The 20,585-nt window shown below is 38.3% G+C and overlaps 1 protein-coding gene across 8 annotated transcripts in view; it reads right to left on the bottom strand.

Annotated features, from left to right (window-relative positions):
- Positions 1–237: 237 nt before the first annotated feature.
- Positions 238–20,585, bottom strand: part of ACTR3B (actin related protein 3B) — a 50,583-nt gene continuing 30,235 nt past the window's right edge. For 5 of the 8 annotated variants that reach the window (XM_058182046.1, XM_058182049.1, XM_058182054.1 and 2 more), the window contains 6 exons: positions 19,425–19,568; positions 17,091–17,264; positions 14,157–14,249; positions 5,729–5,854; positions 4,193–4,276; positions 238–1,407 (listed from right to left, as the gene is read on the bottom strand). In XM_058182046.1, coding sequence (XP_058038029.1) covers positions 1,153–1,407; positions 4,193–4,276; positions 5,729–5,854; positions 14,157–14,249; positions 17,091–17,264; positions 19,425–19,568 — 876 coding nt within the window. In that variant the 3' untranslated portion in view covers positions 238–1,152. Of the gene's footprint in view, positions 1,412–4,192; positions 4,277–5,728; positions 5,855–14,156; positions 14,250–17,090; positions 17,265–19,424; positions 19,569–20,585 lie in introns of all 8 variants that reach the window. The other 3 variants (XM_058182048.1, XM_058182050.1, XM_058182047.1) reach the window with 2 other exon arrangements.

Raw genomic sequence — 20,585 nt, forward strand, 5'->3', positions numbered from 1 at the left:
AGGGATCTCCAACCTTGGCAACTTTAAGCCTAGAGGACTTCAACTCCCAGAATTCCCCAGCCAGCTTTGCTGGCTGGGGGATTCTGTGAGTTGAAGTCCTCCAGGCTTAAAGTTGCATTACAGCTACTGTATCTTCTCCAGGAATATACTGAGAAATTAGCCCCATTCCCTAGTAAAATGGGGACTATTTTAAACAGAGAAAAAGACCTCAATAAGATAGAATATAACAAGTGTAGCTGTCTGTGAACACATTAACAGGTTTTATTTCACCAAGAGGAATCAATTCCCATTTTTAAAACAATAATCCCTAAAAATTAAATAAATAGCAATAATAAATCTTACAAATTACAAATTCCAGAAGCAGAACATGTTCAGCCCAATGTAAACATTGCCATTTTAAAAACACACATGGTATCCTCAAAGAACGCCCTTAGGTTGTGTACTATTGGCAAGGAAGACTTATTTCATTATTTATTATATTTATATGCTGCTCATTCTCCATCTCAAATAACTCTGGGTGGCTTATAACATGGTATTAAGGGCTGACCTAGACACTCGGATCACTTCCACAAATTCTGTGGGTATGATACTTGTATTCTTACGCAGAAAAACCAACCACAAACATAACTGCGAGCGTAAAACTTTTAAAACCTTCGCAAATGTAGGGTATTTTTTTTTACTGAAACAAGACCGCAATTTTACAATGGCTGAGCTTTCCCCTTGCCAAGTTCACTATAACAGTGTTTCTTGACCTTGGCAACTTTAAGCTTGGGTGGACTTCAACAGAATTCTGGGAGCTGAAGTCCACCTAGCTTAAAGCTGCCAAGGTTGAAAAACTCTGCACTGTAAGGTTAGAACCAATATCAGAGTCAGAAGGAACAATATCACATGTTGGGTTCTTATCTCTGTTCATATCGGCTACTGTTTCTCAACCATGGCAATTTTTAAGACGCCTGGTCCACAACTCTCAGAATTCTCCAGCCAACATGGGAAGCTGTAGTCCACACATCTTAAAAGTTTTAAGGTTGAGAAAAAAACTGATCTAAACAGTTTCTGCTTTCACCTTTTTTAGCAAGGTGAATGTTGTGTACTGGAAGCTAACTTGCAGAAAGGAGTTAATTTAACAGTCAAGTCATTTTTCACCGCTGAGCTCTAGCTGGCCCATTGCTTTGAACTCCCTGATTCTGATGCATACTCTAGGCAAGGGAGCATCCACACCACACTGAGGTTTGCTATTTGCAACAAGTCTCTCTCCTCCTGGTCAGCAGTAGGTTCTCCATCAGACCCCAAAGCAGATACTGCTGCACCGTGAATCTTACGACATAATTCCAAAAACAGGATTGTGACGGCAAATGCCAGGACCATATTCCTCGTAGGCTTTCTTGGTGTGACACACTTCAAAGAACTCTGGCTGAGGACAAAAAAAAAATTAAGGATCGATCAGAAATTGCTGAGTGCGAAAAAGTATGATCAAGAAAATGAGCCAGTCCAAAACAAAAATTGATGGTACATGATAACCTTGATAGTGCATTTGGGAAAGCAGGAATTCACTACACGGGCCAAAGATAGATTGGCAGTTTATTTTGAAAGAAAAAGACACATATCCTCAAGATATTTTTTTGGCAAAAGTTCTTTGGATAAGGAACAGAAATTTAAAGAAAGCAATACAGGAAAATTTGTTCCATTTCTAGCACACATTATGCTATTATGCAAAGTGATTACATGAATGAAAATTTGCTAAAGTCTGCTCTTACACCATGATTTGTCAAACTAGAATAGAACAGTTTTCCCCCCATGCTACCATTCTGCTAAACAACTAATTCACACAACACTTATGCCATGGGTTGTCAAACTGCCTAGTAGAGCTGCATTACTATTATCCTCCTCATCTTTCCTAATTCCTTAGTATCTTATGACTATAATTTTGTTGTTTGTATCTTATGTTTTATGTTGATTACTTTCATTAGTATCCTGGTATGATTTATTTTGATTGATTATTTTGTATCTTATGACTGTCACTAAGTGTTGTATCTTATATATATATATATATAATTTATATATAAATTATATCACAATAATTTATGATTATTGTGTTTTATTATTGCATGTTATGATTATGATCATGATTTATCACTTGTTGCTTGTATGTACACTGTACACTGAGAGATTATTCTTGCGTGTCCAATCATACTTGGCCAATAAAGAATTATATTCTATTTGTCAAAATTCCTATCTGACTTACTATTTTTCCTTCCTTACATTATCACCAGAAGGGGCCTCTGGTGGCTCAGACTGCTAAGACAGTCTGTTATTAAATGCAGCTGCTTGCAATTACTGCAGGTTCAAGTCCCACCAGGCCCAAGGTTGACTCAGCCTTCCATCCTTTATAAGGTAGGTAAAATGAGGACCCAGATTGTTGGGGGCAATAAAGTTGACTTTGTATATAATATACAAATGGATGAAGACTATTGCTTAACATAGTGTAAGCCGCCCTGAGTCTTCGGAGAAGGGCGGATATAAATGCAAATAATAATAAAAAAAAGGAGCTGGTTCTGAACTTGGAGGTCTCAGAATTGGCTTGGAGCTGTTCCAAATTAGAGACTGAAAAGTGTTTTCGTGTTTTCGTGAACTGAGCGCAGAAGTGTAAAAAGTGTACAACGAGAACCATTCAGTACACTGAATGGTTAGTCAAGGTTTAAGGCTGGGGAAGGAAGTAAAGACACTGGACAATGAAGGCGAATATACGTGCCCCAGGATAATGTACAGGATCCAATATGGGTCAGTCAACATGACCAGAGGTTTACTCTTCCAAGCTTTCAGGCTTGTGCTGGAACCCATCCTCAGGGAACTTGTCTCTACCAGAAAGTGTGGCTTGGGCTATTCCAGGGGTAGTCAACCTTTTTATACCTACTGCCCACTTTTGTATCTCTGTTAGTAGTAAAATTTTCTAACCGCCCACCAGTTCCACAGTAATGCGCTGTGTATCGTTGTCTGCGTATGCCTCTCGCGCATCGTGGTTTGGGTTGGGGGGGGGGCGCCGGCTACCAGCTCTGCTTGTCTGTTACAGCTGGATGGTGTGGGGGGAGATGCGCGAGCTATTCTGGGACGAGGCTCTTTTGTTTGCGGTCGCACTATAGCGCCATTTAGTTCACTTACGTAACGTGAACTAAACTTATGAGTGGGCTGTACAAATAGTATATTTTCAGAAATTTAAATTGTCACAAGGAATTTTATGAAAACCTAATGAAAATGTTTTTAAACAATGCTATGAAATTTTTTAAAAAGTCAATTAAATTTAAAAAAAGGAAAGTGCTTCAGTATCAGACAAAACCCCTACCGCCCACCATGAAAACTGGAACGCCCACTAGTGGGTAGTAGGGATCAGGCTGACTACCACTGGGCTATTCTATGCTTCGTATTTATTTGGTGATGGGCTTTGAAAGCAGCAGTTGCCAACTGCAAACATCTTCATATGTATAAGACTACTTCTTAAATGCAGGTCATCTTCGTTTGTAACCTGCAGAAAGTCCTCAACTTACGACCAGAATTGAGCCTGGAATTATGGTTATACGGTTGCAGTTGTAAATCAAGGCATCACACAAACAGATTCAAAGTTATGACCTTTCTTTTAAGTGAAAGCTGCAGTCATTAAGTAAACGCCACGATCGTTAAGCAAATCTGTTTTCCCCAAAAGGCATTTTTTGCTGAAAATTGGAAGTAAACACTAGAAACTGACCCCCCCAAAAAAAGTCACAAATCACAATTATGTGACTGTGAGACACCGCAAAAGGCTGTAGAGGGGAGCAGGTTGCTGTGCCCAAAGTGAGATCATGTGATCATTGTAACTCTGAAAATGAGTCAGTGGTAACTCTGGGGAGGTCTACTGAATGGCCATTATGCAACCCATTGTAAATTGAGGATTACCTGTGGATTTAGACAAATTTAATCAGATATCCTTAGAAGACACTGGCTTCTTTTTTTAACTGAGAAATGTAAATGGAGTTTTTTTGGGATTTTGCCTAAGAAAATTTGTTCTCTCAACATTGAACTTATTAATGCAAGACGTAAGCCTGACCAGCAATGGGAAAAACAATGAGTTCATTTGCTGGTGGGAACAATAAAAGAGAAGCCTAGGAATCGAACAGATGATGTGCTGTTTTCCTAGGATCAACTGATTTAATAAAAGACATACCGTTGACGCAAGCATAGATCCGCCAAACCAGACGGCATAACGCTGCATGTGATGACTGATCACTTGAACTTCCACAGGTTTGGGCTGCAAAACACAAACAAAAGCAGAATATTATCAGAACACAACACAGGCTGAGTTAACCAGGCCTACCAGTTGGAACAGCACACTGTGTTTAATGAGTTATTATGGGAGAAGAAATTCTGAATAACCATCTGTGCAGAATTAATGAAGCTGGCTCAGATTCCAGCAATGCGGGTTGCAAATCTCCATGGCTCACTACCCAAGATTTGAGCTCTCCATTCCTAATGCAAGAGGTTATACCATTCTACTAGAAAGAGTTTAATTACGCTTGCCAGATTCAAGCACCCACCCAAAATATTGTGGGTTCCACTACTTTTTTTCACATTATTGCTAGAATCACAGCTTGGACATCTGTGGTCCAGCAAAAGAGAAAATATCGATCTTTCTTTCTTTCTTTCTTTCTTTCTTTCTTTCTTTCTTTCTTTCTTTCTTTTCTCTTTTTCTCTTAACTTTTGATCTTTCTGTTTCTTTCTTTCTTTTTTTCCCTTCTTGTCTTGACTCCTGGCAACTACCTGGATAAAGTCTCTCCAGTTTTCTTGCCAAAATTTTCAGAATTGATTTGCCATTGCCTTGTTTGAGAAAGAGTCTGGCCCTAGGAGACCAGCTGGCTTTGTGCCTAAGGCAGAACTAGAACTCACAGCCTCCCCGTTTTTAGCCTGATGCCTTAACTGCTACACTGAGCTAACTCTCATTCATCCTCTACTCCGGGGGTCACCAACCTTTCGGACCTCAGGGACCACTAAATTCATAATTTTAAATCCCGTGGACCACTAATATGATTTTTTTTAAAAAGATCCATAGTATTTAGTGCAATATAAAAAATGCGAATAATTTTTCTGCCGGCCACCAAAATTTTCTCACGAACCGCTGTTCTACTCCGCTGTGCAAGCAGATCTCTGACTGCCAAAAACCTCACTTTTGTTACAAAGGAGTATAATTCTGGGCTCAAAATGTTCTAATGTTTTCTGGATGTTGAGCATTTCTTTAAACCTGGAGAATTCAACTGACAATCGTCATATAAATAATATAATGTTGTTCTTTGTGAATCATCTCAGAGCAGGATATTGGCCTGAATAAATTCAGTTAGTATCCTTGAAAAAATTTCATCTGATTTACAGGCCTTGCTAATCAAATGGGCCTCTGTGGCTCAGACTGGTAAGACAGTCTGTTATTAACACAGCTGCTTGCAATTACTGCAGGTTCTAGTCCCACCAAGCCCAAGGTTGACTCAGCCTTCCATCCTTTATAAGGTAGGTAAAATGAGGACCCAGATTGTTGGGGGTAATAAGTTGACTTTGTATATAAATATACAAATAGGATGAAGACTATTGCTAACATAATGTAAGCCGCCCTGAGTCTTCGGAGAAGGGCGGGATATAAATGCAAATTTAAAAAAAATCAGTTCAGGGGCCCCCCTTTGTTTGTTCAGGCATTTAATGGGAAATTAAAATTTACCTTTAATCGACTGCCACTGAGTTCTTCGCTGAGCTTTAGTCGAGCGTCTACTACTCTTTTTAAGTCTCTCTGTAAGCGACGACCAAAATCTCTGAACATCGTAGATCCTCCTGAAAGCACCACGTTCTAGATGACAAAGAAATATTTTTGTGGCTTTAGACAATAAAACCAAACTTTTTTTAAAACAGTCAGATCCATGGATCTTCTCTCTAGGCTGTTCCTTGAGGAACAGCAGGACACAAATGTGATAGGTCAGGTACAGCCATACAGGTAGTTCTCAACTTACGACCATCATTGAGACTCGAATTATGTTCACCAGTAGTTGCAATCATTAAGTGGGTCGCTATATGATCAGACCTGATTTTATGACTTTTTTTGGGGTGGTTGTTAAGCGAATGCCATGGATTTTAGGTGAATCCATTTTTCCCCAAGGGCAGTTTTTGCTGAAAACTAAAACAAACACTGGAAACTAGCAAAAAAAAATTGAAAATCACAGTCATGTGACCACAGACCACAGCAAACAGCTGTAAAATTGAGCCGGTTGCTGAGTCACCAAAATGTGATCACGTGACCACATGAGGGGGCTGCATATGTGGCCATCGTAATTTCAAAATCAAATCTTAAGTATTTGGGTGGGTGTCTGCAAATGGTCACTAAGTGACTAGTAGTAAGTAAAGAACTTCCTATATGACATGATAGATCCACTGACGGTCATTCTGCAGGAAGATCGAATAAATCAAGTTGATGGCCACTTCCGCACAATCAAGGTGCCATTTTTTTTTGATACATGCATCCCATGGATACATCTATTTTCACAATGAGCATCCAGTCTTTTGGCTTGCCCGGGCCTCATTGAGTGAAGAGGAATTGTCTTGGGCCACATATAAAATATATAATATAGTTTACTTTACATAAATTGCATAATAATGTTAAATTACGTGATTTACCAGTATATACAGTAATTATATTTTACTATAGTTTACAGTAACTATATTTCACTATACTATACTATATACCAGTGGTAGTCAACCTGGTCCCTATCGCCCACGAGTGGGCATTCCAGCTTTCATGATGGGCGGTAGGGGTTTTGTCCGATACTGAAGCATCTTCCTTTTTTTTTATTTAATTTAATTGACTTTTAATTTAATTTAATTGACTTTTTAAAAAATTTTCATAGCATTATTTAAAAACATTTTCACTAGGTTTTCATAAAATTCTCCGTGACAATTTAAATTTCTGAAAATATACTATTTGTATCACCCGTGGATAAGTTTACGTAAGTGAACTAAATGGCGCTATAGTGCGACCGCAAACAAAAGAGCCTCATCCTAGAATACCTCGCGCATCTCCCCCCACCCCACCCAGCTGTAACAGACAAGCGGAGCTGGTAGCCGGCACCTCCCCCCCAAACCCAATCTACAATGCACGAGAGGTATGCGCAGATGATGATACATGGCGCATTACTGTGGAACCGGTGGGCGATTAGAAAATTTTACTACTAACAGAGATACAAAAGTGGGTGGTAGGTATAAAAAGGTTGACTACCCCTGCTATATACTATAAATATATAGTTACTATACAGTAACTATATTTTACTATAAATACATAACATTGTTATATGATTTATATACATTAACTGTATTATATATTTTATATGCGGCCTAAGACCATTCCTCTTCAGTATACATATCTTGGGCTATATTAGTAGCTGTCTGTGGGCCACAGGTTGCACAGGCCTGATTTAAAACATTGTTATTAAATTATAATCTAGGATTAGAAACAAAGGCAATGAAACATATAAATGCAAACCATTAGGAGCGGAAGTTAACTCCTGTTAATCTCAGCAAGTATAGCCTTCCTATTCGAGCTAATCAACAGCTGCCCATTCCCAAAGGCTTTCAAAATTATTTTGATCACATTTTTTCAACTATGTGTGAGGTAACTCTCTTAGTATCTTAACAATCTCCTTTACAAAATGGATTGAAGCAAAACTGAAAGAAAGCAGCAGCTAGGTTGGAGAAGGAACGCATTAATTTATGAATGGAACAGTATATTTCTCAATCTTGGCTACTTTAAGATGGGTGGACTTCAACTCCCAGAATTCCCCAACCAGCTTATGGGAGTTGAAGCTCACACATCTTAAACTAGTCAAGTTTAGAAACAATGGTTTAAACCACGGGTGTCAAACTCGCAGCGTCACGTTGTCGTCATGTGATATTTTTTCCCACTTCGCTGAGCTAGGGTGGGTGTGGACTACGCATGACGCATCCGGCCCGTAGGCTGTCAGTTTAACACCCCTGGTCTAAATCAACACACTGTAAGAACTTAAATGAAAATTAATGAGACATTTCAGAACAAAGAATTCCAAATTTTCCTAATTGAGAAGGTCATAGTCATCTTACCTCACCTGATAATTTACTTTAGTCTATAGAGGGGTACACAGTTATATTCTATTTATTATGTTTAATAGACTTAAGGCCCAATGCTTTTCCCTCACATGGCAGATTACAATCATGAGTACTAATTAAACGGATGTGGATTTTGAGAAAATGGCCAGTTTACTTCTTTCAAATGGCTACCAACGCTAATGAGAATTACCGTATATACTCGAATATAAGCCGATCCGAGTATAAGCCGAGGTCCCCAATTTTACCCCAAAAACTGGGGTAAACTGGGGACACGAGTATAAGCCGAGGGTGGGAAATGAGGCACCTACCGGTTGGGGAAACCCTCCCTCCCTCAGCTGAGAAGGCTGGCGGCTCCCCCGCCCCGCCCTCTCACTGCACCGGCAGGGCTTCCCCGCGCTAATGCAAAAGCCCGCCAAGTTTGCGCCGTCCGGTAAAATGTGAAAAAAAGAAAAAAAAAAACTCGAGTATAAGCCGTATATACTCGAGTATAAGCCGAGGGGCTTAAAAAAAAAAAAACTCGAGTATAAGCCGTATATACTCGAGTATAAGCCGAGGGGCTTAAAAAAAAAACAAACTCGAGTATAAGCCGTATAGACCCGAGTATAAGCCGAGGGGACGTTTTTCAGCACAAAAAACGTGCTGAAAAACTCGGCTTATACTCGAGTATATACGGTAGCCTTTATTAATTTCTTCATCACAGCCACAGCAATACAACAGTCCTCTGGTCATGAACCTAAGACCATGGCTGAAAACACATTACTTACAACTGGTCCTCACATTTATGACTGTCACAACATCCCCACAGTCACATGAACAAATTTGGGTGCTTGTCAACTGGCACGTACTGTATGTACTGTATGAAGGTAGTTGCATCCAAGGGTTACGTGATCACCATTTGTGACTTTCCCAGCTGCCTTCCGACAAGCAAAGTCAATGTTCATTTAACAACTGGGTGATACATTTAACCCTGGGGTGGTTCACTTAACAACCACAACAAAAAGATCACAAAATTGGGCATGGCTCATTTAACAGCAGTAATTCTGGTTCCAATTGTAGTCATAAGTCAAGGAATGTAGAAAATGTCTGCTACTTAAGAGCAAATAAATCTGGAACGGTTAGTAAGATCTATCTAAACGTTGGAGAAGAGACTCAGATAATTTACTACAGCACATATAAATCCAGTTGATGATGGATTATGGGAAACTGGTGAATTTTGAAATAGAAGATGGTCTCCATAACTTCTACATTTTTTTTTATTTTGTCACAACAGTGTATGCAACATTGACATAAAACAACAACACATCATATAAACATATATATAAGCAAAAGTATGCAACAACCAGGGGCCTCTGGTGGCTCAACAGACTAAGTCTGTCTGTTATTAACACAGCTGCTTGCAATTACTGCAAGTTCAAGTCCCACCAGGCCCAAGGTTGACTCAGCCTTCCATCCTTTATAAGGTAGGTAAAATGAGGACCCAGATTGTTGGGGGCAATTAAGTTGACTTTGTATGTAATATACAAATGGATGAAGACTATTGCTTAACATATTGTAAGCCGCCCTGAGTCTTCGGAGAAGGGCGGGATATAAATTCAAATAAAAAAATAAAAAAAACAACTATACGAATTTGATATAATGAAAGGGAACAATAGGACAGGAACGGTAGGCACTTTTGTGCTCTTATTGAACTGTAGCACCCAGGGAAAAAATGATTTCAATAATAAAATATTATAAAACTGAAGGTCAGAAGACTAAGTGGAACTTTTAGTTGATCCATCCATTATTCATGGAGAAAAGTTTGCTCAGCAGTTAATAACAAAAGCAGTAGTGGGATTCAAATAATTGAACAACCGGTTCTCTGCTCTAATGACTGGCTGGGTGGGCATGGCCATGGTAGGGGCTGTGACAGGCAGCACTCGGTTTCCTGCAGCCTCCTGGGAGCAACACCACACTCTCCACACCCCGTTTTGGGCCTAGTAGGTCTCCCTGCACTTACCTGGGAGCCGAGCTGGCCCGAACTGGCTGAATCCCATCACTGAACAAAAGGGTAATAAAGGAGGTGTAAATGTTACCTAGAAATGCTTGTATTGTGAATGTAGAACAGAACTAATTAATCCACACATATGTTATGGCTAGAAAGCAGTATCAATTTAAAAGAGAACTTTCATTTAGAATTCCTCCTATAAAGGTGTTTTAAGACAACTTCTACCGTGAAACAGTATTGCTTCATTCATGAAATCAACAAGGGGTCTTCTTCAGTAGACAAATTGTTTATAGTTTCCCCATTTCATTCTTGATGATAATTAAATGTTAAGATACCCAACAGAAAAACTGGGGACTATCCAAAGAGGATGATCCCAGATCATTATAAACAAGATCTTTGGTGTTCTCTGAGCTTGGTTGTTTTCTTGCAGTTTCATTGCCTAACTAGGTAACATAATCAATGCAAGTACAGGAGCAAATCCCACACTCACGAGCACTGATGAGGTTAGTAGATTGAGTAATAACAATAGACTTAGACTTAAAATGAAACATCTGAAAGAAAACAACCAAATTCAAAGAGCACCAAGGACGCCAAAGTTCAAACCTGAACTACAAATATTCTCTTCTATTGGTAACACTATAAAGTCTTTGGAGTGATTTAGTCTGCTCCAAATGCCATCTATGGATTTTCGGCAGATAGTGATGAATGAGAATCAGCAGAGCTGAACTCTCTTTAGTTAAGGATTATTTCACTCAATAATCTACCACTTTGATTGTTTTTCATTAGCTACCTAATGTAATTTTACAATTTTACAGATAATGATTTTACTAATCTAAGAACAATTTATTTTTATTGTGATTTCATTTATCTCATTTTTATTTATTTCCCTGCAACAAGGTTATATTCCTAATATAAACAGCTTTTTTCATCTGCAATTATCTGGTCAAACTTTTAAACTTTCTTCTTTTTATGAACTTTATGTGTTTTTTTTTATAACCACACGAGGGGGCTAGAAGATAAGAAATAACTATTTGGGGATTTTTCCATTTTGGAAATTAAATTTAAATTAAGATAGGCAGGCAGAGTTTGGGTTTTTATTATAAACAACAATATTTTTAAAACTTTTAAGAACTGAATGCTTAGAACTAGATTGTAGCCTTTTTTTAAGAGCTTTCATTATATCTTTTTTCTTATTATCTGGAAGTAATGTTTTCCACTATTATCTGGAATTTATATATTGTATCGATATCATTTTAAACCTTATTATGTTACGCTTAACTGGGAGCCAAAACAGAAAAGGCTCTTCTCTTGCACCTCGCCAGCCGAAATTCTGTGACCAACGAGATCCACAATAGGCCCTTTCCACTGGAATGAGTTGTGCAATTAATACTACTGAAGTAAATTCCTCAGATACCCTGAACCCATGCCATAAAGGCCTTTGAAAATTATAGCTTTGTTTCTTGGGCAGCATCTCCTCCCCCTTTTCCCCAAGATAATCCATGCATTCCGTTAGAAAAGATTTTCTCTTCCCAGGTCAGCAAAGAGACATCACAAAAAAACATATCAGAACTCTATCGATACGGGACATAATACTAGAACCTTAAAGTTTTGTGGGAGTTTCAACACTTGAGACTTTCAAGAAGAGATTAGACTGCCATTTGTCAGAAATGGTGTAGGGTCTCCTGCTTGGGCGAGGGGTTGGACTAGATGACCTACAAGGTCCTTTCCAATTTTGTTAATCTGTTATCTGTTGATCTGTTAAACCTGCCTAGGATTTTTTTCTCCTCTTTATACTAAAGAGAATCAAGACAGGGCAATCTTGAGTGTTTTCCTCACCCTCTCACTCTATCTACCTGGGCTAAGTAGATATTCCAATAGTAGTCATAGATTGCCTTCTTCAAGACTATCTCTATCCCGGATAGCTTTTGTACATGCCACTGATGATGCAAATAGAATATTTGAGCCATTAGAAGAAAAGAATGAAGACAAGGAACACACACAAGACAGGCAGAACTACTATCTCTTCATAAATGGACTTGATAATTAATATCATGTGTCAAATTAAAAAGTTCTCAGCTGATCCTAATGGTTCAGCAGCCCATTTAAAAGGGAAAAAAATGAAGCTAATAAAGTTTAAAAATACAGTTATTGTATGTCTTTAGGAGAGAGAGATGAAAATAGAGAATGTTAACCTGTTGGGATGTAAGTGATCAAGCAAAAGATAAACACATTTCAATATAAGTAAGTGTAAAATGATCCACAATGGAACTAATTATCCTCATTTAACATAAAAAAATATTTTAGGAAGGCCTTCAATGCACTTCCTTGTAATTCTAGGGCTGTCATAGTTTTTGATTGGCAGCACCCATCTAGGCACAACCAGAATGAAATATGTACCTCCTTACTTGTGTGAACATGCCAACTAATGTTTAATCACAGCAAGTAGCTTAAGGGTGCAAGGATAGCTAATAAATAGAATAGAATAGAATAGAATAGAATAGAATAGAATAGAATAGAATAGAATAGAATAGAATAGAATAGAATAGAATAGAATTCTTTATTGACCAAGTGTGATTGGACACACAAGGAATTTATCTTGGTGCATACGCTCTCAGTGTACATAAAAGAAAAGATACCTTCATCAACGTACGACACTTACAACGCTTAATGATAGTCATAGGGTACAAGCCAAGAATGCGTAGAGATAGCAGGCAAGGGAATTTAAATGAATCTTTTCCTGCTAAATTACATTGCCATTTTAAATATGTTTATTTCTAAAAAGGGTTTTTTAAATACAAATCTGTAAGACAAATTCTTGGTGTCTAATCAAACTAGACCAAATAAAGTAATTCTATGCTAACTATGCTATGCTATGCTATGCTATGCTTTAAAAACATATGCATGGATTTAATTATTAAAAGTTATTTTTTAATAGATGAAATGTCATGAAATCAATAAATCTCATAAGATTCTCAGAATTAGGAGGCTATTGTTAGTCTGTGGTGATAGTTGATCTCCAGCAACTAGAGCCACTTAAATACTTCTATGACATTTCATTTTATTTTTACCTATACCAATGATCACCTGCAGCATTTTGTGGGTCATCTGTGCCCCTTGGAGACAGAACAGGAACCATCAAGGTAAAATTACCCTGCCAGTGAGATGGATAGGCTCCAAATTTAATAAATATAATAAACAAATAAAAAGTAAATGTGTGATTTTTATCTACATTTCCAAGGACTGATGAACTGTAAAGGCATGAGAAAAGCTGAATCAATAGCTGGACAACTATTAATGTTCAGAAATGTTCAGTGTTGGAATAACACTGAAAATAAAAGCAGTTTTACCAAAAGTATGTCTTCAAGATCAATCTTGATCTTGCACAAGTCAAAAAGAGGGCTGTGAAAATATTTACAGACCCCTCACATCCTGGATTTAAACTGTTTCAATCCTACCCTCATAACGATGCTATAGAGCACTGCACACCAGAACAACTAGACAGAAGAACAGTTTCTTCCCGAATGCCATCACTCTGCTATACAAATAATTCCCTCAACATTGTCAAACTAGTAACTAAATCTGCATTACTATTCATCTTCTCATCATTCCTATCACCCATCTCTTCCCACTTATGACTGTATGATTGTAACCTTGTTGCTTGTATCCTTATGATTTATACTGACTGTTTCCTAATATGATTTGATTGCTTATTTGTACCCGCTGACTATCATTGTTGTACCCTTTGATTCTTGACGAATGTATCTTGTCTTTTAAGTACACTGAGAGCATATGCACCAAGACAAATTCGTTGTGTGTCCAATCACACTTGGTCAGTAAAGATTCTATTCTATTCTATTCTATTCTATTCTATTCTATTCTATTCTATTCTATTCTATTCTATTCTATTCTCTATTTTTGTTTATCCCTCTATCTACAAGCTACTGATCAAACCAGCAGGAAGACACACAAGGTGTGAGACTTCAAATTTCACCTGAATTGAATGTCATTTAATAATTATGTCTCTCTCTCTCTGTACCTTATACAAAGGACGCCGAACATCAATGGGACAGTTCTGTATAACTTCATCCACCACATTCGAAATAGAGTCCACAAAATCTGGATTGGCAAACTAAAAATAAACAGAAGAGGCAGATAATCAATTAATGTAGATATAGGAGGTCCTGGGATTATGACACTTAATTATAATTTATGTTATAAATTTAAACAGCTGAAGTTATAACAGCTGTAAGAAGTATACAGGTAATTTTCAAATTACAGCCATTGGTTTAATGACCGTTTGAAGTTATGCCACAGATGAAAAAAGTAACTTATGACTGGTCCTTGCAATTACGACCGTCTCATAGTCATGTGTTCAGAATTTTGGCTCTTGGCAATGGGTATGTATGTACAATGGCTGCAGCTTCCCGATGTCATATGATTGCCATTTGTGACCTTGCCAGGGAGCTTCTGACAAGGAATGTCAATGGGGGAAGCGGATTCGCTTTATAACCATGTGATTCATTTAAGAACCATGGCAAAAAGGTTGTAAAATCAGGTGCAAGTCGTTTAACAACCACTTCACATAGTGGCAGATATATTCCAGTCCCAATTTTGGTTATAAATCTGTACTTAAATCCTTCCTTGGGATATGAAAAGATCTGTTGTAGGCGAGCAAGGGAAGGAGGTGACATACAACCAACAATAACAACAAGGAACTGTCAAAAGCTGTGGGGGAAACCTTCTCGAGATTCCACATCATGGACAGGGAAGCATAATTTATTTCTCCCTTTCTCTGCTGGGTTAGAAAACTGACAAGTTCATCCACTTTCTGATCTGATTCATAAAGACTTACCTCATCAGAGCTCCTGAAAAACAAAGCCAGCTGAGTTCGTCAATAGCAGCTCTTAAATTTTAAATTTAACAGAATAATCAAGTTGGAAGGGACCTTGGAGAAGAAACAGAATAATCGAGTTGGAAGAAGACCTTGGAAATCTTCTAAGTCCAACCTTCTGCTCAAGCAGGAAACCCTATACCATTTTAGAAAGATGGTTGTCCAATCTCTTCTTAAAAAGAGTTTCTCACAGACAGGGTAACCAATCACTCTGGGTTTCTTGGACATTTCAATTTATGTTTGCTATCCTAGCATTCTATCTACTTCATCTATTAATCTATCAACATATTCATCAATGATTTGGACAAGGATGGGGAACTCATCAAATTTGCAGATGACACCAAGCTAGCAGGAATAGCCAACACTCCAGAAGATAGGCTCAAGATACAGAAGGATCTTGACAGACTTGAACATTGGGTGCAAAAAAGATGATTAAGGGATTTGAGGATAAAACTTATAAAGAATGGTTGCTGGAACTGGATATGTCTAGTCTTATGAAAAGAAGGACTAGGGGTGACATGATAGCAGTGTTCCGATATCTCAGGGTTTGCCACAAAGAACAGGGAGTCAAATTATTCTCCAAAACACCTGAGGGTAGAACAAGAAGCAATGGATGGAAACTAAACAAGGAGAGAAGCAACTTAGAACTAAGAAGAAAATATCTGACAGTGAGAACAATTAATCTGTGGGACAACTTGCCTGCAGAAGTTGTGAATGCTCCAACACTGGAAGTTTTTAAGAAGAGATTAGATAACCATTTGTGTGAAGTGGTGTAGGGTTTCCTGCCTAAGCAGAGGGTTGGACTAGAAGACTTCTAAAATCCCTTCCAACTCTGTTATTCTATTCTATTCTATTCTATTCTTATTCTATTCTAATTCTATTCTATTCTTCATTCCATTATTCTATTCTATTATTCTATTCTATTCTATTTTTCAGTATTCTATTCTATTCTATTCTATTCTATTTTTCAGTATTCTATTCTATTCTATTCTATTCTATTCTATTCTATTCTATTCTATTCTATTCTTCTTTCCATTATTCTATTCTATTCTATTCTGCTCTGTTCTGTTTTGTTCTATTCTTCATTCCATTATTCTATTCTATTCTATTCTATTCTATTCTATTCTATTCTATTCTATTCTATTCTATTCCATTCCATTCCATTCCATTCCATTCTTCAGGGTTTGTCCCGGATTTTTCATTTCTTTTTTCTTTTTGTAAAAAGTTTTTTATTTTTTTTTAAAGAAATAAAAAAATCATTTTTTTACCAGGATATCAGTCAGGTACATCCTTAAACATAACTCAAATTTCATCCCCTCATTGTATTACATTCAATATATTTCCTTTTCCCTCTTAAAAATTTATTATTGTTTGCACATATCTATCAAAAAATCTGTTCCATCCTCCCATTCTGAGATCAGTATTTTAAACCAAGTCTAGTCCCCATATTTCAACCCCCCTTTTTACCCTACCCTCCTTCATTCCAAATATAGCAATAGTTTAATTTCATTAAAACAATTATTATTTCATAACCCAATACCCAATAAAAACAAAGGGGATCAACATAAAATCTTAAGTTTTCTCTTACTTAGTATTTCAATTTCAATTTCATATTTAACATAATTCTCTCAGTTTCTCCAAAACTTCATTAATAATTATTCTATTAATTATCTCTTTTTCATTTCTTAATGAAGTAGGATTGTTAATAACAGCTGTTTACTGGAAACTCCCAGTATGCATACCTTCCTTTTGATATAGGTTAGTCATTCTTACCTTTAATAACTTTAAGATGTGTGGACTTCAACTCCCAGAATTCCCCAGCCAGCTTCCCTTCAATTCTGGGAGTTGAAGTCCACACGTCTTAAAGTTATTAAAGGTAAGAATGACTAACCTATATCAAAAGGAAGGTATGCATTTTCTAACACTATTAGAAAATAATTGGGCCACAAGATGGTGCCTTACCCCCATGAGTACAATTGCCTTTTTTTCCTGCCTGCCTGCTTTCCTGCTTTCTTACTACCACCCTTGCAACTACTACTACTACTATTACTACTGTGGTACAGCAATCTTGTCTCTTACCTCTGGATGAAAGAAGACCTCTGGCCCAAGGAATCTTTCATAACCAACGTCTATCGTAAATGTGTTTCTATTGATGGCATTGATTCCTGTGTATTGCTTAATCCATTTGTGGGGATCAACATCGTATTTTGCAAATTCTTTTACTATGTCAGGACAAATATAACAGTACCTTTCCTGTAAATAATACAATAAAGAAGGAAAATGTTTGTTTTATTGGGTGAAAGAAGGTGAGATTAAAAATGTAACTTCTTTAGAAGTGATTCTGCATTAGAGCTCCTACAGGAACTCATCTGAAGATCCCACATTGTACAATGTTGAGAAAAAAATGTTTATTATCAGGATCTGAAAGCCATGAGCAAAAAGAAAGAAAGAAAAGAAACTGGTGAGCAATGTTGACTTAATAGGGTTGGGCAATATTTTGCATTTCAAGGCAGTCCCTTCAAATTGCTGTTGTTCTTTTCCTAAAATCACATGGCTATTGTGTCATGCAGGATCTACTGAACAGGCAAAAGAAGAAATAAAGCACTCTTTAAGTCCAGAACACCCACATAACATTCGGAAACTGATCAGGCAAATTCCTTCCTCCCTCAATCATTGAATTATAGGGAGGGCTTACAGTTCAGTCAGACTTGCAAGATTCTGATATTATATCCAATCTCAATAAAAGTAATTTTATTCCCTGTATAGTTGATTTTCCAGATTAAGTCCACCTAGTAAGGCTGAGAGTTACATTCATTTCTGGGAATGAATGGGAGTTGAAGTCCAACCATTTAAAATGTTTTATTATTATTATTATTATTATTATTTATATCCCACCTTTACCATTTTTATAAATAATTCAAGGTGGCAAAGATACCCAATATCCCTTCCTCCTCTTATATTCCCCACAACAACCCTGTGAGGTGGGTTGGGCTGAGAGAGACTGACCGGCCCAAAGTCACTCAGTCAGCTTTTCATGGCTAAGGCAGGACGAGAACTCATAGTCTTATGTTGATTGGCAAAAAGATACCCAACCAGCTTTCATGCCTAGGCCAGGACTAGGACTCAGAGTCTCTAGGTTTCTAGCCTTAATTACTAAAAACACTAAGCCAGGAATGCCAAACCTGGCTTAGTGTTAGCTCGTGAGCCTGATTTATCACACACAGGCCATGCCCACCCCTGCTCTGCAAAGGCAAAAAACGTTGTGATACGTCACGTGACGTCACGTGACACGATCAAGTTTGACAGTGGTGGGATTCCAGATCTTTTCCTACAGGTTCTATGAGAAAGCGCTTTGCAGGCGTGTGCAGCACTCAAACACCGCCCTCAGTGTCAGCGCTGGTGAGCTGAGCTGTTGTTTACCCCAGCTGAGGCGCGGCAATCCGCTCTGCCGCACGAATCAACTGAGCTACAAAAACAAGTAGATACAGGACAGGGAACAGCGGGGGCAGGAGGGCGGGGCTAGCTAGAGGTGACATTTGCCGGTTCTCCAAACTACTCAAAATTTCCGCTACCGGTTCGCCTGAACCGGTCCAAACCGGCTGAATACCATCTCTGGAGTTTGACACCCGTGCACTAAGCACTTCCTTGTCTTCAAAGGCGGCCTTCACAAAAGATCCCAGTTCCTAAACAGGCTACTCCAAGGATTTTGGAAGTGTTGTAACTAAGTATTGGAGCACTTCCTGTAAAAAAAAAACCAGTCCGTTTTGAGGCTGGAGCAACCTATTCTGGGATTAAGGTACCGTATTTTTCGGAGTATAAGACACACCTTCCCCCCACCCCACAAAAGAGGGTGAAAATCTGGGTGTGTCTTATACTCTGAATGTAGCCCCACCTAGCATCTCAAACGGAGGCTTCAGAGGCTGAAAAAAGCATCAGAAACGAAGCTTCAGAAAAAAAGCCCCAAAATAGAGCTTCAGAAAAGAAGCCTCCAAATAGAGCTTCAGAAAAAAAGCTCCCAAACAGAGTTTCAGAGGCTTTTTTTCTGAAGCTGTTTTGGAGGCTTTCAGAGGCAGAAAAAAAAGCAAAAAAAAAAAAAGCAAGGCACAGAGCTCACAACCAAGGAACCTGTTGCTAAAATTCACCTCTGGGAACAGCTGACTGAGGGTATTCCGGGAGACCAATCCACCTGCCAATCAGCTTTTTTCTTATTTTCCTCCCCAAATAACTAAGGTGCATATTATACTCCGAAAAATACGGTATTCTGTGATAGAACATTTTAGAATTCCTTTGTAGCATCTTCTTAAAATGAATGGGATATCCAGAAACCATGGGGAGCACCCTTTACATTTTACTGATTTCCCCCACGATTGGTTCAACATTTCTAGAGAATTTAGTGAAATAGAAAATATTTACCTTTATGGCTTTTGCTGTTTCCAGAGATTGCTCCGGAGGAATTCCCATCTCTCTTTCCCTTAGGAGTTGCTGAATAAAATACGTGATGTCTCTTCCAGCAATGGGGATGTGTTTAATGCAGCTACCAATCACGTAACCTTCTGCCTTCCGAAGGGGGGGAAAGTTACTTAGCTTTAGACCTCCAAAAGTAACCAGTTCAGATTTTGGGGCTGAGTGCATTCTGCTTTTCAATCAATTATGGTAGTCCTTGACTTACAGGCACAGTTGGGGCCAGGATTTCCGCTGCTAAGCAAGCATTGACTAACAATTTCCTTGTTGTTGTTAAGTCAGTTGTACCTCATTTTCTGACATTTTTTGCCATGGTTGTTAAGTGAACCATGCAGCTGTTAAGTGAATCTAGCTTGCCCCGTTCACTTTGCTTGTTGGGAGCTAGCTGGGAAAGTTGCAAATGGTGATCATGTGACCTCAGGACACGGCAACCATCAAAAATACAGGCCCACTGCCAAGCGCCCAAATTTTGATCAATTGATCATGAGGATGCTATGTTGTAAGGACGAGCTCTGGTTGTAAGTCACTTTTTTCAACACTCTTATAGCTTCAAATGGTCACTAAATGAACGGTCATAAGTCAAGAACTATCTGTATTATTTAACAGAGTTTCAGCTTTTAGCTTTTCAAAGCATATCCCCCTCCCATGCAAAATGAGCCAGCTGTGGAAACACAATAACTGAACTTATGACATAATCAACCTACACTGGGTCTAAAAAAACCTACTTAATCCTCAATATATGACCATAAGGGAACCTACCCGTTAAGGTCATATGTTGAGGAATACCCATGTGACCAACCCGATTTTACAACCTTTTTTGCAGCAGTTGTTAAGCAAACATGACGGCCATTAAATGAACAGCATGGCCATTAAGGGAACTCAATGTTAGCTATGGAATGGCTTTGCCGAAAAACAAGAGTTGGAATGTGTGGGTCGAAACACAGGTGAGTAACTTCCAATTTTTGGCTAAACTATCATAAAAGAGGGTCACATGAGCAAGGGACACTGCAAACAGCCATAAATATGGCCATTTTGCTCAGCACCCGAGGCACATGTGACTGGAGGAGTGGCCACTGAAACTTTGGATCAGATCATAATAGAACCCCCTAGAGC

This window comes from Ahaetulla prasina, chromosome 4 (genome assembly GCF_028640845.1).
Source record: "Ahaetulla prasina isolate Xishuangbanna chromosome 4, ASM2864084v1, whole genome shotgun sequence".
NCBI classification, from domain to species: Eukaryota; Metazoa; Chordata; class Lepidosauria; order Squamata; family Colubridae; genus Ahaetulla; species Ahaetulla prasina.